The sequence below is a fragment of the Branchiostoma lanceolatum genome, chromosome 14 (assembly GCF_035083965.1).
Source record: "Branchiostoma lanceolatum isolate klBraLanc5 chromosome 14, klBraLanc5.hap2, whole genome shotgun sequence".
NCBI lineage: Eukaryota > Metazoa > Chordata > Leptocardii > Amphioxiformes > Branchiostomatidae > Branchiostoma > Branchiostoma lanceolatum.
The window spans coordinates 16,418,765-16,443,014 of record NC_089735.1 but is presented as its reverse complement, the minus strand read 5'-3'; the positions used below and the strand labels follow the sequence as shown (position 1 = coordinate 16,443,014).

Below are 24,250 nucleotides of genomic sequence, written 5' to 3'. Positions count from 1 at the left end.
GCCCAAACCCATACCACTTACTCTCTGTCCAAAGATCTATCTACCACTCAAAAATCAGTTCCATAGCATTGTCCAGAACACAAGAAATCGAAACAGGAATTTCCATTGCAGTACCGTAAGAAGCTGCTAGGGGGCCCAAAATCTCATCATTTTTAGGTCTCATCAAAACCTACCAACATACTAAATACCAAGACAATCCATCAAGACATTCTAGAGTTATTCTTGTCCACTACACACACACACACACACACACACACACACACACACACACACACACACACACACACACACACACACACACACAAACTGTATGCATAATCTTCTCGGCGAAGGTAAATATAGAACTGATAAAGTAAAAAAAACCTTTACTCTGAGCAAGCATTGCTTGTAAAAATGTCGATATTATTGGTGATTTACTAGTAATACGATCAACACGTACTAAGATGCGGGCAAGATCCCAGCCCGTCTTTTTCCATTGTTGCGAGATCTTCTATCGGTAATTTCCTGCCCCGCATGAGGCAAATTAGTTCTCCTCCCACTGTCCTGTGATGTCACCGCGGCCTGCATATGAATGGTCCGTCATCCGAAAACTCTTGCGCGACAGCGCACCAACATTTCTTGTCAGCGACTTGTCAGAAAATATCTCTGACGCGTCAATGAGCATCAGAGGGTTGTCAGTGACGAGTCAGACAAGTGTCAGTGACGCAAATGGATGTTAACTATGACCAGGGCGGTACTGTATCAAAGAGTCTATGTTACAGGTCTCAGTTCATATGTCTTGAAGCGCCATTGGTATATAGGTGTCATTGAGTCTGTCCAGACATGCCGGCCAAACATGTGGGCAGTGTCAGTGTGTTTATGGGTCCTCGTATATAGGTCGTCATCCAAAAAATAGCTAGGAATTTCAACTTTTTCTCATTAATCATGTAAAGAAGGACCTGATTTGCATCTCATCATGTTAATCATCCCTAATCATTTCTACTTGCACCAAACCCTGCTTGAGTTATCCTCCTCCAAAAATTTAGATAACAAATGCCAACTGTAGTACTGTAGGAACCCTCCAGAAGACCCATCTTCGAACTCGACCTTCCTTTCCCCGATTCCCAACAAACTACTAAATTTAATCACGATCCATTTAATTTCTCTCGAGTTATGCCACCAACAAAGAAACCGACAAACACAAAAGGTCCACTGCAGCAGCTAAATGAAAAATATACCCTTCTGCCTACTGCGAAGGCAAATATACCCTTCTGCCTATGGCAAAGGCAATTATATTAGAGCCTTGTAGATACAAGACCATGCATTACCCTTGGCTCATGCATGTTTCCCCTTGTTAAGGGGGATGTTTATCTTCAGAAACCCTCAGCCAGCTGCAGTCTGATGTGATTCTGTCCCTGTCACAGTATTACAGAGCTACCTGCAAATGGGTCGCTAATGAGGACTAGTCCATGTGCTATGCAGGGGGATTTGTTTCAAATCTCTAAGAATTAGTTTATTCATTATTCATTGCGATGATATTTTTACACATCCTGTCTTTCATTAGAAAAGACAGATGAATAAGTACTTATTAAGTGTCAGATCAAACAGATCAGATTGATTAAATGGGAAAATATTGATTGTAATTTTTACTACACCCCTGGGATTTGCAGGCGTTGGTGCATTCCTGTGGCCCCTATAGGCAGAGAGATATGTATAATGTACATGTAGGAGACAGTCTGGAGTTTGAGCATGTATAATGGATGAGATGAGCCCGGGAGTGCTATCCCACATTCTCTCTAAAATATACACCCACACAGGAAAGCTAGATGGTTACGGATTACTTCCAAACTAGAGTTCCACGACCTCATACCTTCGCCAAATGATTTTAACCTTTATGACTGACGTATAAGGAGTGGTTTCTCATCAATTATAAATCATACCAGTTGATCGTCTTCACCCAAATAACAGAAGTCGTCCAAAGTATGAGCTTAAAAAAGGTTATGCGACCATATATAATCAATTATGCAAATGAGGTCCTTATTAGCATAACTTGATTCAACGATGTTCACATTCACATAACTTCCAAATGCCACAAGTATGAAATTGCCATCATTTACCTGTATGGAATTCTAGTAGTTTCTCATTAAGTATGCAAATTAGGTCTTCATTTGCGTATTTTCTATCTAACAACATTCCTCTCTTCCTCAGTTACAAATGTCACATATTTGAATAGTCATATCATGGAACACAGCAGGTTTTTAAAATTGTCTCATTAATCATGCAAATTAGAATCTGATTTGCATGATTATCGTCCAATCATACAAAGTATAACCTAAGCTATCTATATACCAAAAATCATGAACATCCATCAAGCCCATCTTGAGGTCTAGTATTTTCTCATTAATTATGCAAATGAGGTCCTCATTTGCATAGTTGATATCTATTAATATTTCTGTCTTCCTCAGTTACATTTCTTACATGTTTGAGAGTCCTATCATGGAATTTGGCGGCTGTATAAACTTTCCTCATTAATTATGCAAATTAGATGCTGATTTGCATAATAAGTATCTAATCATGTACATCATCACTCAAGTTATCTACTGACCAAAAATCATGACCATCCATCAAGCCCTTCTTGAGTTATTCCCTTTCAAAGTCTGAAGCAAAACCTGCTCCTGCAGTTCCAAAAAAGCTGCTAGGTGGCCAAAACCTATACCACTAATTCTCTGTCCAAAGAGCTATCTACCACTCAAAAATCAGTTCCATAGCTTGTCCAGAACACGAGATATCAAAACAGGAAGTTCCGCTGCAGTACCGTAACAAGCCAGTAGGGGACCCAAAATCTAATCATTTCCAAGTCTCATCAAGACCTACCCACCTACCAAATATCAAGACAATCCATCGAAGCCTTCTCGAGTTATGCTGTACGTTACAAACAAACAAACCCACACACAAACAAACAAACGCTACCCTCTGCATAACCTTCTCAGCGAAGGTAAATATGCAGTGAAAGCAGTCCCTCAAATTCAATGTACAGTATTCAGTCCCATTGATGTCTACACTGATCAAAGATGGAGCAACTTGCGTTGTGTGTCTCAGAAATTGTCACAGATGACTTGTGTTATGTGCTTACTCTCACCTCTCAAATAAACGCACCGGTACGATTATTTTTTTTCGGCCCAAAATCCGCCCGGTCTTTCTTATTTTAGACGGTTCGTTTATTTTATTTTTTAAAAAAAATGCAGGCTTTGCTAACCAGGAATCCCTCTTAAATCTAAAGTTAAGGTTTTTCCGCCCATATTTCCCCGGTATTTTTGCTCTTAATTGGCTATTTTTCGGCCTAGCGGCCTTGTGAAAATTATCCTGGCGGCACTCGTTTATTCAGTTTATTCAGAAAAGCAGTCAGCTCGCAGTCAGTATAAAAACAAACTGAATATCGCTGATTTTACAACTTGTGAATACAGAAATATATGTACAAACATTAATAAACAATTACAATACATGCCACCGAAACACCTAAAACAAAGTTGTACGTAATGCCTTACAGAGAACGCCGAAAGTAAGGACAGGAATGCCATACACACTAAGTGACATTAAGATGATTCGTTATACAAGCGGATGGCCTGGTGTAGAAATGACCTTCTCAGTCTCTGTGTCCTGGCAGCTGGCACAGTAAGTGCAGTGCCGTTTCTAAGAGTCCTCCCAGTGACCGTAGACCTGGCCGGCGGCACCAGGTCATGGAGGGGGTGACCCTCGTCCAGCATGTCCCTTTGTCAGCAACAAATGATATACATGTACAATGATTAAGACATATCGGTCGATATTGCTACATGTATGACAAAGTAAACTGGAAAATAAGACGTGACATTGACATTTCAAAATACAATTTTCAGATAAATATCTTGGACAGTCTCTGTTTACATCGTAAACCAAAGCATGCTGATCAAGTAGAGTAGAGTGCACGGGGAATAATTCCTGACCACTATCGGCAGCACGGCGGAAGAATTATTCGTTCGCAGAAGACATGTTACACGTAAAAACAACAATCATAACTTAACTTCCCTTGTGATATGTGTTTTGAGGCCAGAAATTCTCTAAAACGGCAGAAATATAACCGATATTATTCGGTAAACAACAGCCACTCTCTGCCACTATCCGGCTTGGTGACAGTAAAACTAGCAGCATATTGCATAGCGCGGATACCGATCATTAAAATGATACCGTAAACGCATAAAAATATTATATTTTGGGGCAACGATAGACACAGAAGGCCTCTGTTTTATTTTCAGAGGGTTCATATTTTAGAATGATCGTAAGATTTTCCCAATTTAGCGGTTAAGCGTGGGTTTCTAGTGTCAACATGTAATCGGTAACTTCTTAGTATGTGTGGTCTGAGACGTTGAGCTACTTTTACAGTCGAGCTCTGTTCAATATTGTGGACTCTACCGCGGGAACTCGAAATCCGGGCGTCTTACAAAAACTTTGTTTTCAACGCTATGGAGCAAAATTTTGTAGACATAACCCTTTTTTGTGGAGGGAATGTATTCATATTTGTTTTTTGGAGGGTTTAGAAAATATGATCAGATACATTACTAGTGGGATGATTTTGAAATCTGATGATTTTAATTAGTTATATGTCATTGATTGTCAGCAACAAATGATATACATGTACAATGATTTTCTTTGACCACTTGCTTCAAGTTCCAAGTAGAAAATGCATGTATCATGTACATTTTGTACATTTTCACTTGTTGAATTTGAAAGCACCGTGGCCCCCGGTTAGGGGTCATAGCGGGAACCTATGCCCAATTTTTCAACATCACTATTATATTTCACGAAGTGGTGAGGAAGATCATCATGATTTGAACAAGCTATGTACAGTTGTTCTGTTTAATATCTATATACTTAATAGGTATGGTCCTGAGGCATAATTGAATAGATATAACCTAACTGCTTATTATCTTATTTCCCTCAGACAGTCGTATGGACACAGTTTACCTCGACTGTCAATTTTGAAAGTGTCCGGGGGGTACTTTTATTTCAGGGGGTACTTCTATTAGATTTTGAAGATTTGTCTGGGGGGTACTTCTATTTTAGGGGGTGTACTTCTATTTGAGAGGTGAGAGTATAGTGAGTTGACTGTCTTCAATACCATGGTCAGGTGTCAAAATGAACGTCACAGAAAGTGAAGTAAATGTAGCTTACAGGTATTCTCTACTACTAGTGTTATCTTTTCACATTCATAATCAGAACTGTCGGTTTTATGGAAGAACTGAATACTGAGTAGTAATTCATTGAAATGTTCAGAAAGTCAAGGAATTGACACTTGCCAGCAATGGTCTTCTGAGACTGAACTGAAAAGAAAGATAACAGGTACCCTACTGTAAGTGGGTACTTTTTTTCGCAAACGGACGGAAAGTGATGTGCGCGGACCCCATCCATTACTAATTAATATTATATAGAAATCAAATCAACATGGCCTAAGGGTTCGAGCTGGCTTAAGTTTGAGACCTCTTTCAGTTCAAGTGAAAGTTAAAGTGATCTCGATCCAGTTTAGCTCAGTTAAGAGTCATTCTTCTACTGCTTGTGACAGAGAAGACAGACGATAGTATGCATTTTACAGGTTCATCATACCACCGGAATTCCCCTACTACATGTAGCTCTATTCAACAATGAACAGTTGACCATGGCTTAACGTCCCGTCCTTAGGACTGCAACCCTTTCCAGTAGCGTGCATGTCGGTTGAGCGACACAGCCGGAATCAAAATCATGGTTCTAGTTCCAGCTGGCTTACATGTAAGCTTGAGACCTCTTTCACTTCAAGTGAAAGTTAAAGTGATCTCGATCCAGTTTAGCTCAGTTAAGAATCATTCTTCTACTGTTTGTGACAGAGAAGACAGACGATAGTATGCATTTTACAGGTTCATCATACCACCGGAATTCCCCTACTACATGTAGCTCTATTCAACAATGAACAGTTGACCATGGCTTAACGTCCCGTCCTTAGGACTGCAACCCTTTCCAGTAGCGTGCATGTCGGGTGAGCGACACAGCCGGAATCAAAATCACGGTTCTAGTTCCGCTAACCACTGGACTACGCATGCTACCTGTTTGACTGATGAGATGAAAATATCTGTTTTCCAGGCTAGATGTAGGGTAGACCTCACACACACCAATCCCAACCATGAATATCATGCGGAAGTTCATGGGTCGTGGGCGCACGGCTGGGGACGATGCCCCCACGCAGGACAACTCCCTGGGCCTGATGCACCTGCGCAGACTGTTCATGGAGCTGTGCCACTCCCCGACAGCCATGTCACAGACTGAACAGGAGGACAAACTGTACATGATGCTACCACTCTTCTGCAAGGTATGGTTATTAATCGATGCCAGGTGGCATGGGCATATATATTATACTCTTTTGTGTGTCTTCTTTTCCACTTTTCTAGAAAAAAATTGCAAGGGGGGCATTGCGAGGGAGCGGAGCGACTCTTCCACAGTGTGGGGTTTAAGAGACTTTTAAGTTAAAATGGGGCATTCTTAGGCTTCCTGAGGGGCAAAATTACAGTCAGACATTCACAGTTGAAGACTGTGGCCACATGTGACCTAGTACTAGTAGTAGCACCCCTGGTCAATCAGAATTTTATGCTTGTCATAGAATCTGCTCCTCAGGGTAAAGGGGCACATGGTCAGGGAATCCCCTCTCTAGATGAACCCCTGATTGTACATGTTGTACAGTCTGTACTATAAAGTCGGATTGATTCTACCAAAATACATACTTACATACAAAAACCTCTGGAGACGTCTGTAACAGTAGCTCTGTATATTATAGAGTGCTAATATATTTTAAGTGATGCCTCAGGGGCGAGCCTTATTGTGTGCAGTTTGCAATTGTCCACAGGCATTTGCAGTCTTGAGCCTAATTACATAGGAAGTTGTCCACAGGCATTTGTAATCTCTGGTATATGTTTGGATGTTAGCCCCCATGACCTCATCAGGTCTTGGAATGTTGGAATGTGGGTCATCCATGCCCCTTCTGGTATTCCATTGGTATGAAGTAGTAACTAGTGTAAGTTGCCGTTGGTTGATAGAGAAATCGAGAAATAACCATGGGTCTACTACTTAAACTATCGGTAAACAGCGACCCTACTGTATACTGTCGGATTAATGGTTCATTTGGAACAGATTACACAAGGCGCCGTTATATCGGATCCTACATGTATGTTGAAGACGTAATTTTTCCCAGATATGTCAGTGTTTTGGAAGAGTGACACACATGTAGCAATGCCGGCAAAAACAACGTACACGATACACTCAATGATAACCCAAATACTCTTAAGTCCGCTTGTTGATTTATCATACTATGGTGCATTGGCGTATAGGTGTCGAATTGATGGTTCCAAGTGTTATTTCTTTGCAATTGGTAGCATGAGCATACAGATTTATTTGAACAATGTGTTTGTAAATGTGAAATGTTAGTGAAATCTAACAACTTCTCTATTCCTCTTGTAGCAGAATAGAAACTTTATATATAGAAACAGGAAGTAAGAATTCTATTGGACTACTGTGGTCACAAGGTTTCCTTATTGTGTACAATACTCCTTTTTGGAAAATCTTTTATTCAATCTTGTCAGCTTGTAAAACTATACTATATTAAAGGAAAAATTGTAACAAGCAGTTTAATGACAGGTATTTTAACTTAATATCATGGTCATTGGTTTATTGCAAAATTACTGTTTCTATCACTTGTAGAAGTAATGGCGCATGATTATTTTGCAGGTGTTTGGAAATGCATCAGCCACTGAAATGATGGAAAAGTTTGGAGACATACTACAGTTCAGCAGCCACTGTGGTCGACTCATGGTGAACGAGATCAGGAGACGAGCATCCAACAAATCTACAGGTTAGTTCATACTATAAGGTCTCATTCATTAGTTTTTTCGCCCCATAGGTTTACATGTTATAATATGTGTTTCATATGGGCGCGTTCGTAATGAAGATATAGAAAATGTGCCGATGTTATTGATTCTTTGTTAAGAACATTTACCCTGGATCATGTGGAAAAATTGCTGTCATTTTCACTACACACAATCTCTTTTTATAGCAACAACAAACTGCACTTAGCTACACCCAAAAAAAGGGCATTTTCTAGCTGTAAGCGCTAGACCGTATTGCCGCCAATGTCCGGCTGTGGACCTCCGACCTCGTGCGCGGCTGCCAAACTTTATCTGCTAATTTCTTCAGCAACAAACAAGCTTTCATCAGTTTGATGCTTGAGATCAATTGGGCTAGCTAAAAGGGAATTTCCCACCGATATAAACACACATTCATGCAGCCGTTCATTTTTGGGGGCACGGACTCCTTTAGAGTATACACGCGGGGTAACACAGGAATGAGACCATGAGTAAGATTGATTTTTGATAATAATAATAATAACTTTATTGCTCAACAATTGTACAAGGTACAGAGTATGGCATTCACTGGTACATAGTTAACATTCTACTAGGCTAATCCGTCTATCTTATACAATATGGTGTACTAGTCTATCTTATACAATATGGTGTAGTAGTATGGGATGACAATGGGATTTTACAATTATTGGAGGAGTTTCTTACGTCTAGACATTCTTTGATATATTTCCCAATGTATACCATGCATGGGTTGTCACATGTCATTATGTACTTAAATTTGCTATTTAAGTCCATTGAGATAAATGAATTGCCAAAGTTGCCAAATTACTAGTACTAGTTTTAACCGCCAGCTTACATAAATCTGCTACTTTGAAAAAACAGTGGGTTTGAGAGTAGACCGCAGCAGAATAAAAGGTCTGTTTCCTGCGATCATTTTTACACCTGTTCAAGCGATGATTTTTACGATCAAAAACGAGTTTTATCCAAAAAAATATTATATTTTCCTTTTGTCACCGGTATCATTTCAAAGCTCATGATCTGCCCGTCATTGTGGATTTGGGATGTAGAAAAAAAATCCTTAAGCTTTTGAAGCCGTAATATCCACATTTGAAGCCGTAATATCCACATTAGGACAATTTGCCATTTCTGTTACAATAAAGCAGTTATCTCACTGGACTTCAGCACATTGGCGGCCTCACTGTGTCCAAAATCTACAAGTGTGAATAAAAAGACAACAGAACACAAAAGCGTAAAAAGATCTGTTTTTCATCAATGAAATTGTTGAGCACTCAATCAAATGACAATGGTTGCAGCGAGTTGGCTAATGTGCCACAGCTTCAGTACTAGTGAGATACCTGCTTAAGTTCCATGTAATTTTGTTGTCTACAGAGGCTGCGAGTTGTTCTATTGTAGAGTACTTAGAGATTAAGACTGTTGAGGAGACCAGCTGTGGGTGGATGCTGCTCACAAGCCTCAACCTGCTCGCTGCTGGAGGAAAGGTTTGTTGTTTGTTTGTTTGTTTGTTTGTTAGTGTGTGCAAAGCGATGACCATAACACAAGTTATACAAAAAAAGTCATGATTGTTTGTTTGTGTGTGTGCGCTAAGCGATTGCCATACGATTGTCACAAGTTATTGATAAGCCATTAATTGGATACGATCAAAAAAATATGCTCTTTTACACTAGCCTAAATCATAAATGGAAACACAAAAAAGTAGTCAGTACAGTTCAAGTGAAAGCAATTATTGAATAGCAGACTTAACATTTGGTGCCATGTATCTTTTACCCTTTTCATTTCTCTCAACAATTTGCCGATCAAAAAAGTGCTACGACAAACTTTCTGTAGCATATTTGATATCAATATAAGTACTAATAGCAGGAAGCGTATATCTAGATATTATACAATGTCGAGGAGCACATCTCAATGGTTGGCCCTTGCATAATAGAAAATTTAGATCTAGGTCTGGGCTTGAAATTTGTTTTGGGAATAGGTCCACTGGTGCACCTAACCTGAAAATTTAGGTGCACAGAAATGCACTACTACTTTTATGTTTGGGTGCACAACATAAAATGAAGTAGAATGTCAGCAAAACATATTCTAATAAAATCATTCACAAATTTAAACCCCACTTCTTATTATAACCTTTTCCCTGCTGTCTCACTCTAGATATGTTTAGTAATTGGGAATTGGCTGCCAAAAAAACAGCTACTTCAATGTGCTAAAGGTTTACAACTTAGATATTTAATTCAATAGCTAACTTCAAAATTATAAAAAGTAGTGTACGTCAATCAAAGTACAGCACAGGATATATATAATTGCTTTTTCTGATAATTGAGATTTCAAGAATATTCTCTTAACAAAGTGTACCTTTAGACTACAAAGATATCTACTGTACATGTAAGTGCACTAGTGCACCCACAGTCAAAAATTACACATAGGTGCACAGATGAAATTTGGGGTGCACGAAAATGCACATGCACCCAGTATTTCAAGCTCTGGTAACAGGGGGAACCATCCATGTTGTAGTCTTGATCAGCTATGAGTTCTTAGAGTAACCGTTAGTAGTCTCAAAGGAAGTCTAATGAAGATTGTTGAAACAGTCATGAATATGTAAATTAAGTCTAAGACACCTAGTTTGAGTTGTCTTCACACCAGATGGGAGGTTTGAAGACAATTTACATTTTGACCTGAGGTCATCATCAGGATCACTTATTGGTGGCAGGTACATTTTGTAGACACGGCTGGCTTATAGCAGCTCTTATGGTTGTTTTCTAACAATTGAGGTAAGAAGGAACCAGAAAGGAGTTAACAGCCTCGGAAGGACACTGATCTTGAAGAAGAAGTCAACCCGATCCTGTTTTTCTAGAAGAATCAAGCTGTGTCCTTGTTTAGCAGGTGCAAAAAAAATTAATGTTGTACATGCTGTGTTCTTGACAAACCAGATGATCAAATCATCCTATGACACGTAGCAGCAGAATTCTACTCTTCAGTGTACTACAGTTTGGAGGACGAGGATACGACAATGCCACATGGACATGTGCGATCATCGTCTTTACAGGACAGTGTGCTGTACCTGTTTGGGCCAGATCAGAACCAGGAAACACTCTTGACACTAGAAGAGAAGCCCTACTTTTCTAAACTACAGAGGTGCAGAGAAGTCCTTCTTGCTGGCCGGGGTCTCCTTTTTGGCATCCTGTCAGGACTTGGGTATGTCAGCTGTGCCACCATTGGGAGTATCTTGGTCAAACAGAATGGTTTCTCTGGGTTCCAGACTATTGCGCTGAGCATGCTATTCTCCGCAGCTACGTTCGTACCGTGGCTTGTCGTATGCAAGCCACCGCTCATGGAAGGGGACTGGAAACTCATCCGATCCCTTGTCATCATGGCTTTAGCGCAAGCAGTGTCGGGCATTGGGATGTTGCTGGCTGCTTACCTCATCCAATTGGCAAACATGTATGCAATACTAAGCGGCGCTGTTCCCGTCTACATCGCCATTGTTTCGTACCTGTTCCTGAAGGAGCCTCCCCAGCTGGCGGACATTCTCGGAATCCTCATCAGCATTGTCGGAATCTGTTTCATCGGTGTCGGAGAGATATCCAACAAAGTCGTCGTGGCAACATCTGAGAACGCAACGTCACACAGCAACGTGTTGGTGTCCCTGGATAATTATAAGTCATGGAAGATAGATCCCGGACTGTACAGAGCGGTTGGAGTCATGTGCGCCATTTTCTCAGCCTTCTCGTCGACAATTGCTTACTCCCTCTCGCGAACAAACCGTGTGAAGGAAGCACACCTAATGACGATATTAAGCTACATGTCCGTTGCCGGAATCATTCTGTCATTGCCTTGGATGTTCATATATGGAAAACCAAAATGGGACATGAACAGTTTCGAGGGAACCTTGTTTGTCTGTATGGGGGTATCATATTCTGTTGCCCTATTCTGTGGGCATTACAGCTTACGACTGGAGAAGGCCACAACGGTTACCATTCTACGCAATGCCAATATAGTCTTTTCCTTCATTATTCAGTATGACATTTTAGGCATTGTGCCGACTGGTTTTGAAATTATCGGCTCGATACTGATTATGGTGAGTATTACACTTGTGACTGTGTACAGCTGGTACAGAAACTGGAAGAAAAGAGTAGCTCGGATCTTAAGGGATTACTTAAACCTTGAGTCTTCAGAGGAAGAGCAGAAATGAATTACTCTCACCTCTCAAATAGACGTACCGGTACGTATATTTTTTTCCGCCTCAAAATCCCCCCGATATGTTCTTATTTTAGACGGTACGTTTATTTTTTTTCAGAATCAGGGTAAAAATGTCTATGCAGTGCTCGAAAATTATACCCGGTTACGCAGTTGCACCGCACAAGCACAATTTGCTTGTCGCAAATTATCCCTAAACTCCGGTAGGGCAGTGCGCAACCTAGATTTTGAGCCTGGGAACTCTTTTTTTCGACAATTTCTCGGAAGTAGAAAAAAAACTAAATTGGCCATTGAAGGAAGCTCGAGCTCACACACACATGCTATCACTCTCATAAAATACGCTCAATTTTCAGTTGAAACACATAAATTGACGCCCAACCAAACAAATCAATAAGTTACCCATACTTTTTCACTCTTTTGTACCCATAGTCAACTTGCTTTGATGTGTCTGAAACGCAAAAATCAGTCCGAAAGAACAGCAGCATACATGGCATATGGCTCGGCAAAACCATAACAATCATGGCCGCGTGATTTTCAGCCAACTCACGCTAAATCTCGCAGTACCACGCGAGAGAATTACACGCGCCCCCTATCTACATTTAATAGTAATTGCAGTTTTATAATTTCAGGATTGTCTTTCAGCAATTGGTTTCAGAGAATATTTTATTTCTACAGGCAAAATTAAGTATTCATTTAGCTGTCTTTGCTACCTTATAAATTCTAGTCAGCTGAAAAGTTTTTTTCTCTCAATTTTTTTTGCAAAATTTGTATATGTTGTAATACTGAATAAACTGTCTGAGAGCTTTTGTGTCACATTTGACTTTATAGTGTTTTGCATGTAGAGTAGATCTATTCAGCCAGGTAGGAAGGTCTCTCCCAGTAAATCTATTAAATTGCATGAAAAAGTTTTCCAACATGCAATTTTGCATGTAATCAAAAAAATGACTGCAGTTATTTGTAACTAGACAGCGTTCTTGTTGTGATTTGTAACAAAGATTATTTTCCAAACGAACGTTACACTTCTCAAAGGATTTTGGGGCTTTATTTGCTGTCCATCTATATCCCTTATTATTACAAGTAACATGGTCATAGATGTGCACAATTAGGCTACTAAGCATAGTAATACATGTCAATTTTGAAATTTTCCGGGACCATTATATTTTAGGGGGTTCTCATATTAGATTTTGAAGATTTGTCCGGGGGGTACTTCTATTTGAGAGGTGAGAGTAAGTACATGTAGGACCTCTAGATCTGTTACTTGCAAAAAATGCCTGACAGTGTCATTATCATGCAACTTGTTATAATCTAACAATCAGTTTACAACAGTTACTTTACATTATTATACAATCACTTTTTAGTTGGAAGCTTTAATTAGAGGTTGTTATAACTTTTGTTAACTGAACTTCTCAGTTCTAATTCTTTTGTTGTCTATTAGTCTTGACAACATCAAGGACAATGTACAATGTCCTTAATATGGCAAAATGCAAACAATGTAGACCAGTAACTGTTGCATTATTATATAATGGTGCAATAGAGCTGCGCAATGCTTAGACTTTTACTAAACAAAGTCATGTGCTTGTGTTTAAACATGATGTTTGTAGTGTCAAACAGTGTAATATTTTGATAATTACTTCTAATTGGATTTATCTTTAATTTATTTCTGGCTGTTAATGAATTATTGTCCAGTATATGATTTGCGTTCGAACAAGCGAAAATTCCTTCTGCATCATTTGTCATAAATATCTTATAATAATTATCATGTAATATGTAGACACAAAGGTGAATCAAATTTTTTATTGTTCTTAATATTGTGTACAATCATATAACTTTAACATGTACAAAAATGTATGCAGGGTATCGTCAGTTTGACTTCTCACAGGTGTAATGTATCCTACATGTATACATGTATGTTGCATTACATGATAATTATACTTAATGTAGTTTTTTCATTGTGTAACTTGCATGTTTGCAACTAATGCAAATAAAAAAGTATGAGAATAAAAGACTGTATATGTACAACAAAATCACATTCCAGCCTGAGATTCACAACTACCAAACACGCTCAACCAGAACAAACACAATGATCAAACTTCCGAAACCAAAATCCAACTCCCAGAAAAAGCTTTTTATGTAGGACAATGTCTCAGTTGTGGAACAACACAGGCGACAACTAGCAAAGTATTGGACTATAATTATTGCTTTTAAGGAACTATGTTATTTTGTTCTCTACTGTCACTTTTTATGATTGTCCTTGTATGTTTTAATTGTAATATGTAAATATGAATGTGTAGTCTTATGAGGCTAATTGTGGATCTAAATAAAACTCAAAACTCATTGACAAACATGTACCTGTCCAGTAACCTATGGTACAGACTAGAAAGTTTGTTGTTTGGAAGCTTAATTCTCACCCCTGGTCATTATTACGTATTATCACATAGCTAGATGGCGTCGACCAATCAGAAGCCTCCATTGCCCATGTGTTATGGGGCCATAACACACCCGTGCTATAACACACAACTTATTCCATTTTGTAGAGGGGGGTGTCTTTTTGATGAATCTTTTTCTTACCCTTGTTTAGAAAAATATATTTTCTCAAAATTCACAAAATCTTCTTAGAATACGTGAAAAAAATGAACAAATTTCAATTTAAGTGAAATGCAAACGAGAGGACTAAAAACAAAATTTTCACACCCCTACCGAGAGAGTGGAACTGTCCCCAGACAATAGTTGTTGCAAAATTGTCGGGCATCATCACCCGTCCCACAGTTGTACGTCAAGGAACTGACAGACGCCAACTTAGAGTCAGTTTTCGGGTCATGGGAAGTTGGGGAGACCCCCAGGAACATGCTTCAGCAGTTTAGGGGCAAGGAAGCTGACGAGTGTGACCAACAAGAAGCAGCGGGCACACAGAGTCCCCTCCCCACTCATCACATTGTATTTTCCGAAGTAGCAAATCTTGGCAGACAAAGAAATCGCCCATGAAACCTCCTACGTTTCATGGGCGTTTGCTCGAGTGACTTTTGTATGGTGTATCTCAGTGATATTCACACTTCCTGGATGTCTAACCTTCATCAATATGTCGTCATTAAGATGTCTTCATTATGGTTGATTTTTCTCTTTTTTCAGGAAATTGTTGACTGTATGACAGCCCAGTCCCTGCCTTCCACCCTGGTCAAGTGTCTCTACCTGTTCTTTGACCTTCCACCTGTGACCCCCGACCCCCCACTGTCGCCAGAAACAGAGGTCACGGGCAACGAGTCAGAGTTCACCCCGTATGAAAGAAGAGTTTTGTTGCAGAAAGTATTTGTGCAGGTATTCATAAGCTTAAGTTGAAATACTGTAATATATGTCTGTACATGTAACGTTATCTGTATATTGGTATATACCTGTTTTTTTTCCCCTGATTGTATTTGTAGTGTTTGTGCCCTGGGCCATCTGAAAAGTAGATCTGTAGGTCTGAGATGTACCCTGGTAAAATAAATAAATTGAAATTGAATTCATGAAGTTGAAGAACATGATTCAATTGATATTTTCTAAAAATGTGTTGTCTTAGCTACTATGCATTTGATGGTTCTAAAAGTTCTTTCAATGCTTACAGCAAAACAAGTGTAACAAAAATTGTGGGTATCATGGTAATGGGCCTTGGGATTTTTGGTACATATATTCCAATGACTTAGATAAAATGATCATAATTTTCATTTGGCTGATCCTTACAAGTTAGTGTCCTTGACATGTTCAACCGTTTTTTCCAGTTACAATTAGTAGCATTGTATTCGTTTTGCCAGTTCATTTTAGTGATGCTGAAGAAGAGTGATAGATGTCACTCGAAACGTCCTGATTGAAATCTCTGAATATTATCCAGTTGTAGAGTTTGAATTATTTTTAGATATTGTTTACCTGGATATCTAACCTTCATAAACGTATTCTCATTTGGCAAAATGTACTTGAACGTTAAAAATGATCTTAAAGTTAGAAATGCTTAGTTTGAATTGTTACTAAAGTATGCAGTGTTACTTGACATATTCCCATTGTCTCTCTCTCCTGTAGTTACTGGTAAGACTTTGCAGCCATGTGTCGCCTGCAGAGGAGCTGGCCCAGAAGGATGACTTGACGTTGTTGTTTAGTGCTATCACAAGCTGGTGTCCACCTCACAACGTCCCATGGAGAAAGAGTGCCGCAGAAGTGCTCATGACCCTGTCCAGGCATGGCCTGAGTGATCCAGTGGTCAACTACATCCACTGTAAGTAAGGAGCAGGCTGTTAGCTACATGTAGCAAGGCGTCAGGGCATCTTCTGGCTGCCTTCACACTCATTTTTTTCAATCGGGATTGAAGTATAATCGCGATTTAATCGATCCGATCGCGATTGATTTTTTCAGTGTGAACGCTCCCGATCGCGATTGGATAGATCCGATCGCGATTGTTTCTGATCCACCTCCGGAGGTAGTTTGGGGAGGATCAATCGCGATCGGATCCAATCCAATCCTATCAAATTTTGAGTGTGAACGCAACTACGATTCATTCCATCGCGATCGGCGTGTATTTCGGCTTGTTCCGGGGGTGGGAATCACCAATCGTCGCTTCGTTCACGCTCCCAGATTGTCCTGTCTACAGCTCTTGCCGGGTTCATTACCTGTATTACAGCTAGGCTAATAAACAAAAGCCTTTGTCGTTCACGCCTTCTCGCGATCATAGCCCGCCGATTGCCTTCCCTTCCACGGCTACAGAACATTCTCCAAAAGTTTGTGGACTCCCGCCATTTTGTAGCAAGCGACGCCGAACCGTTGACCTCAACCTATGACCTCAAATAATAAGCGTGCCTCAATCGTGCTTCAATCGCGATCGGATCACGGCGTACTTTAATCCACTTGGCGAAAAGCAGTGTGAACTCAAAAGTTTCTTTGCGTTCAATCGCGATCAGATCGAACAATCGCGATTATACTTCAATCGCGATTGAAAAAAGAGTTTGAACGGGGTCTTAGAAAACAAGGCATTGCTTATGAACAGGCATCTGGGCGTCTTGGGGACGCCCTAAAAACTAAACAAATTAGACACCCTATTTTTAGGCAGGAAGTCTTGAGGACGCCCTGCGTCATTGGTGATCACATTACACATGTGCATACTCCCATACACTGCAACTGTTGGCACTGGAACAGCATGTAAATTGATTGACATGCAAAACTACCAGGTAATTGTTGATCCATAGAGAACCCTGGGAATTCTGGTTTCAACAGAGAGAGAAGTTGACTTAAGTTGTACCTATTAGTAAGTGTTCTTATAAGGTATGAAACATGTTATGTGTATGTAAATCAGTGTCATATTGCTTAAAAACCAGCAGTTTTAAGTGCTTTAAAAGCTCAACTGGTTAAAGTAAGCATACATGTAGATCCCCAATTTTTGGCTGCCCTATGTATAAATTCTTGCTAAAAGCCTGTTTATGAAAGAAGATAACGTTTATTGAATATATTGAATAATTATTGTTTATTATCTTCGCCGAGTACTAATTATAATAGTACTCGGGGTAGATTATGTTTTCGGTTTAGCCAGCTGTTTGGTGGGTCTGTATGTATGTCAAGAGCATAACTCAAGAAACCTTTAATGAATCTTAATGATTTTGGTAGGTGTGTAGTGGTTGTGCGAAGGAAGGGTTTTTCAACAGTACTGCAGCGGACTTTTAATTTTTGTGCATTTGTATGTAGGCAAAAAAAGTGACGGAAACGTTGATGGATCTTCATGATTTTTTGCAGGTGTGTTGATGTTGTGGAAACAGAGGTCAAGTTCAAAAATGATTCTGGCATTTTCCGTCGGTACTGCAGCGGGCTTTGTGTGGATGTGTATTTGTATGTGGACAACATAACTCAAGAAGCTGTTGATGGATCTGTATGATATTTAGTGGATGGGTAGGGTTTACGGAAAGGAAGGTCAAGTTCGATAATGGGTCTTCTAGCGGGTACCTAAGGTACTGCAGCGGAGCTTCAAAATTTAGTGGCATATTTTCTGAAAGTGCTATGGTCACGATATTTGTGTGGTAGATAGTTCATGCCACAAGAAGTAAGTTCTGTAAGTTTGGGCCCCCTAGCGGCTTGTTTAGAACGGCAGTGGGTGTTTTTGTTTTGACATTCGGACACGTATTACTTGAGAAGGGGTAAACAGATTGTCGTGAAGTTTTGTATGTAGAGAGCTCAGATGGTGCTTTACACAATCAATGTCTAATTATAGAAAACAGGAGGTAATCTGCATAATTAGTAAGGATAATTGTAAATCAATTACATTCCATAATGGGGCATGTGACAGTGTTCCCGAAACAGGCCAGCAGAAGGCCTTGCCTAGAAGTATAAATAAACAGATGGGGTACATAAACAAACAAATGGGGCAGTCTCACTACAATTCAAGCAGATGTGTGGGTCCGGTTGGTTTTTAAAGTGTTCAGTTTCTGCATTTTTGTCCAACACACGGTTGGAGACATAACGGAAAGTGAACAAAATAGAAAGCCTTACAAAACACCTAAAAACATGTGAATAACCAGTCAGATCCACTCCTCTGCTCAGAGAGTACACTGCACCAAAACTGCACCACTGCTAGGTATTACCTAGCACCGTATGGAAAAGTCACATGTACTATGTCTTGCAAAATGTGTATGATATGGAATAAAGATTTATTCTATTCATATATATTGACTGTACCATTTAATTATAACTTTCATTTTTTTTGATGACCAGTTATAACATTTATCAGCACACTATACACATATACTAGTCCTGTACCACCAAATGATTTTTATCCCTATCTAGACTGGACTCATCCCCCCCCCCCCATCATAACTTTCAAACGGTATGGTGTATGATCAAGTTTGCAGGGGGTGATAAGCATGGAAATATTAATCACTCTCCACAATAAGCCTTGATTATTTGGCGAAGATAATGTGTTCGTGGAACTCTAGTTAAAGAAAATTTTGTCCGTTTTTAACATGCCTGTGTATCTGCTCTCCTACTCACAGCTAAACAGTGTGTAGCCCTGTGTGTGGACAACATGCAGCGTAGTCAGGAATTGTCTCCGCTGGAAATCGTGGAGATGTTTGTAACAGTCTTCTGCTTCCTGAAGGACTCCAGCGAGGTGTCGCAGACTCTTCTGGACGACTTCAGGTCCTCACAAGGGTACAACTTCCTGGCCGACTTCCTCCTGAGGTATGGAAAATGCTGTACAGTTTGCACGGCCATCTTGATTATATGGATGACATCCTCTGGAAACCCCAAAACTGATGCGAGCGTATGAAAAAAAAAGTTGAAAAAAGAAAGGACCTTCATCATGAAATCTGTGTGGTCAGGAAGGTTGAACAAATGACTAAACACACAGAAAATTGTATGCCAAATAATGGATTCTTCATTTTTGGTCTTTCACATCTTTGAGTTTGGCGTTAGTATCCGTTTTCCGAAATATCTTTTTGAGATGTACGGCATGTATTTGCTTATTTTGTAGCTGCTTTGCAGCATTTATAGTATCATGATGGTAGAAAACTTTTTTGGGGGGTGGAAATGGATGGAAATTGATGTGCATGCGGATGTCATCCATACAATCAATCAACATGGCCTAAGGCCACACCATTATGATTTCGTGGTTAACGGAATTCCAAAAAATAATGATAGATTGGAAAATCAACAGGAAAACAGAATCTCAGAGGAAAGTTTGTACTTTCAGGTGCACTCAATTTCAGTGAGTGAACAGGGTCAGGTGCAAGTTTTCCCCCCAGCCTTCTGTTTTCATGACATTTTTTTGTTGCTAAGATTAGAAAAAAAAATCTGTTAAGTTCCCAGAAATAAGTTGGTGTTGACTAAGAAAGTTAAAAAAGATATGATCCAGTTTAGCTCACTGAAGAACTATTCTTCCACTGATCGTGACAGAGAAGACAGACTCTATGCATAGTAATTACAGGTTCATTGTTCTGGGAAATTCCCCTGGCTCTTTTTGACAAGCACAATGAACAGTAGACCACGGCTTAACGTCCTGTCCTAGGGACTGCAACCCTTTTCGGTTGAGCTTGCATGTCAGATGAGCGACACAGCCAGGTTGCACAGTCCAAACCAGTCCAAGAAGAGACAGTTGGTCACTATGGAAATGCTTGTGCCAATAGGAAAAAAATGTCTAAGGGACCACCAGAAAGCGGTCACATTGACCAGTTGGTCCTTATTTAAAGGTGGTCACTTGTACAGGTTGACTGTACCTTTTTTCTTAGCAGCTACAAAATGATAGCCATTCAGGCTGCTCTCATGGATTTTGTCAAAACAATTCATGTCACTGTTACAGTGAAGTAAAGGTAAATAAACAAAGGTACAATGTAAGGTAAAGGTAGTCCTATAGCCTTTTTGAGGCCGTAGCGGCAGTGGGTTGTTATCCACAGTGTCTAGGGTACGGAATTGGAAGGTGGAGCCCAAACCTCTCCTTTTACTGTCTTTCACCCAACTGAAGTCAGGACTAGTACCCATTTTACAGTGTGTGGAGTACTAGTGAGGAAATTTGTGTTAAGTACCTTTTCCAATGGCACAACATCAGTGTCATGTCATGGGATTTAAACCCAGGGCCAACACCCTAACCATTACACCAAGACAATGCCACATGGCTTCATATTCTATTTGCTACATCATATAGCACATTGTGTTTTCATTCTGTTGTAGACTTGAACAGACGACCCAGGAGGAAGCGAGAGAGGCTCTGCGTAACCTGGTCCTCCTGGTGTCATCATTGTCCATGTGTGGATACCTGGAGCTGAAGCCTAGCACTGCCAACAGTGGAGCACCCTTCCAGCAGCCTGGCTTCACTGTGCCGCAACCTACTGGACAAGGTAATCTCATCTGAGCCGATCTCCCGAATAAAAGTATCCCCTGGAATAAAAGTACCCCCTGGAATACCATAATCTTCATTTAATAAATGTACAGCCCAGAATAAAAGCTAGGGTTAAGGTTAGGGTTAAGACTAGGCTTAGGCTTGAAACATTTTTCATGTAACTTACAATATATTCAGACTTTATAACCCATTACGGTAGACATGCATATAGTACCCTTGACCATGATAGATAGAATATAGCACTTGTCTATTCAGCAGCGAAAATAAGCAAAGAGGTGCCAACTAGGATCCAGATAGAGCAACTGTATCACCAGTTTTATTTACTTGCTTTTTTGGTGATACCTCATGGAAAGAACTGTTAGACAAGTGTGGTACTGCAAATAAGTTGCAAAATAGTCCAGAAAGTCCACGAACTTCTTCCCCAGAGAAATATTTTTTTGTCAACACCTTGCAGGAAAAGCATTTGTTATCAATGTTTGAATTCCCCAGGTGTGACTGTAAGGAACATCCAAGCGTTCCAGGTGCTCCAGACAGTTTTCCTGAAGGCCACCTCTTTACACCTCCTCAACACTGTCCTGGATGTAGTCTACAGTATATACCAGTCTGACAATGCCAACTACTTTATTCTGGAACCACAGAACACACTCTCACAGTTTGCAGAGAAATTGTACCTTAAACAGCCAGAAATACAGGTATGTGATTCTGTTCAGATCACGTTGTAAAAAATCAATTTTATGTAAATATGGCCTGCAGTTACAAATCTTCTAAAAGCAAAGAGTAATCATCAGAAACACACAGTATGCTCTACTTTAAGTATTGTGAAGTATTTAATGTCAATTCTTAATGTAGATCAACAATGTCCCTATTTTTTTGTTTTGTCCACAGCTGAAGTTCTTTGAGATTATAGAGTTCATCGTGTTCAACTTAAACTATGTGCCCTGCAAGGAGCTGATCAGCCTTAGTATTCTCATTAAGTCCAACAAGTAAGTATAACAGACAACAATCAGACTTTAGTTAATAGTTAGTAATCTTTTTAAGCCTACCAAGTAAGCATTACATCATGCTTAGTATTCTCATTTAGTCCAACAAGTAAGTATAACAGACATTGATCAGCCTTGGTATTCTCATGAAGTGTCTACAGATACATTATACACAGGTACTAGCCCCTTGTGTACAAACCCCAAAGTGAACAACACAACTGTTGATTTATGCTTATTATATAGTAAGTATAAAGCAGAAAAAAGGACTCTTGACAAATTGTTATGAAATGATGTTCGTCATTTATGTTTTACTGTAATGTTAACACAATGCCTTTGGTCCCTTAGCCATTGTCTTTATTCAAAATTCACAAATTGTACATGCTGGTACAAATTTCGTCATATGCATAGCTCTAGACATGTACATCACTGTACATATTATATCATCATAGTGTACAAATGTAGATATGTAACATTCTCTTAGTATAGTTTCCTCTCTAAACACAGACTTTTAATTCTTTTGCATAAATTGATTTTAAGGGGCCCAAAGCATGGAATATTAGGGCCCAAAAATAGGATTTTGAAAGTTAGTTTATTTAGTAATTTTGTATATTGATTAGTTCAAACAGTTAATATCACAATGTATAGCGACATCCATGATGCAAAAATATGACGTCGTTGTGATGTGAGAACTCACTGAAAATCATCACTGGGGCTTTAATGGGCTCACAAAACTAAGGGGATCATCATACGGCACGTTTTTGCACAGTTTTAAAATGCTCAAAGTATGAACTTATTACTGACCCAAATGAGCTAAACATTGTTTAACGTAGTAAATGTCACTATCATAAAGATTTCAGCATTTTCTTTTTATTTCCATTTTTTTTGTCTTAATATAATAATTGCTTTGGGCCCCTTTAAAAGTACTTTTTATACAGCAAAATTTTTTCACCCTTTAGTTCAATAGATAGCAGCATCACAGCCATGCAGAGCCTGCTGAAAATTCAGGCACACAGCACCATCTACAAAGACGTGTACAGAGAGGTGGGCCTGCTGGATGCTATGGTGTCCATACTGAACAGATATGCAGGCATGCTGAAGGAACGCATGGGGCAGCCAGTGGAAGAAGGTAACTTTTGCAGCTGCGATAGACCTGTTTTCCACATGTTAAGAATTTGTAGAAAAATTGACACATTTAGCCAATTTTCCAAGAAATATATGTAATCAAATAATATTTTTTTCTTTGATTTCTCTCTTTTTTTCATGTGCAATGGCAATGACAAGTAGTACAATGTCATGTAAATGTAAATAAAAACTAGAAAGGCCATCATTTGCCCCTGAGCAAATATAGCATGTTTCGCCCATACTCTTCCCCATGCAAAAAATGACTATCCCAAAATAACACCTGGCCAAATCGAAATATTGACAAGAAAGGCAACATTTGCGAGAGCAAATACAATATACTTTACCCATCTCCCTCTCATGCAAAAATTGACTGTTCCAAAATCACCCCTGTCCCAAAAATTCTCTACAAGTTCTGCCAGACGCCAAGAGCCTTCTGCATAGTCTAGCAACTTCTTACTGCAAAGGCTTGCGAGATTTTTCACAGCGACTGTGAGAATGTCTGCGGAACACCTCCTGCGGGTTCTTGCAGACTTTCACTTTTCGTCACGTGCTATTCTGAAGTTGTGAATTGAAGTACTTGACCTATATGAAAATTAGGAGATCCGATAAAACGTTGATTTCGTTTCTGCCTGAAATTGTGAAAACAATGCGTAATAGCAAAGCTAGGCCACATCGAACATGTTAACAGAAGCATGAGATGGGACCTTCATTCATATAAGAAAATTACATCTATATTATAGTTGAAATTGTGACGGCTTTTACTTGTCTGTATAATCTATAACATCGTAAGGTAGAACGGACTTGATCCATGTTATTCAAACTGTAGGTTTGCTCTTATATGACGGCGTGTTGGAAGTTTTCCAGGGAGATCTCCAAACAACTTCAATGATATTAACATTTTCTGACTGACCTGAAACCAACCCTCTTGTGTTGTTGAAATAGATAAATCAGGCAACAGTTGTTTCTTGTGAGTTTCTAGGTGTTTGCTTGCTCAGCCGTTCTAGCTAACGGACTTACCACTTGCACTGAATGTTGAATCCTTCCTCCAGTTGTACCAACAGACGGTCGGAATGCACACAAAAAAGTGTGCGTCTAGAAAGGCCGTCATTGGTTCTGAGCAAATACAGCATATTCTAATTCCTCCTCATGCAATCATGACATTTGTTTGAATGTGTCGTTCATTGCGCGTGTGTTCCTGCAACATGACCTCAGGT

General features: G+C 39.6%; 1 protein-coding gene across 7 annotated transcripts in view; it reads left to right on the top strand.

The window, feature by feature from the left end:
- The window catches only part of LOC136449003 (WD repeat and FYVE domain-containing protein 3-like), a 119,660-nt gene that overhangs the window by 13,242 nt on the left and 82,168 nt on the right, over positions 1-24,250 (top strand). For all 7 annotated transcript variants that reach the window (XM_066448758.1, XM_066448757.1, XM_066448755.1 and 4 more), the window contains exons 2-11: positions 6,124-6,349; positions 7,759-7,882; positions 9,279-9,388; positions 15,225-15,410; positions 16,146-16,338; positions 19,094-19,280; positions 20,766-20,932; positions 21,424-21,626; positions 21,820-21,917; positions 22,871-23,040. In XM_066448758.1, the coding sequence (XP_066304855.1) occupies positions 6,164-6,349; positions 7,759-7,882; positions 9,279-9,388; positions 15,225-15,410; positions 16,146-16,338; positions 19,094-19,280; positions 20,766-20,932; positions 21,424-21,626; positions 21,820-21,917; positions 22,871-23,040 (1,624 nt within the window). In that variant the 5' untranslated portion in view covers positions 6,124-6,163. The remainder of the gene's footprint in view (positions 1-6,123; positions 6,350-7,758; positions 7,883-9,278; positions 9,389-15,224; positions 15,411-16,145; positions 16,339-19,093; positions 19,281-20,765; positions 20,933-21,423; positions 21,627-21,819; positions 21,918-22,870; positions 23,041-24,250) is intronic.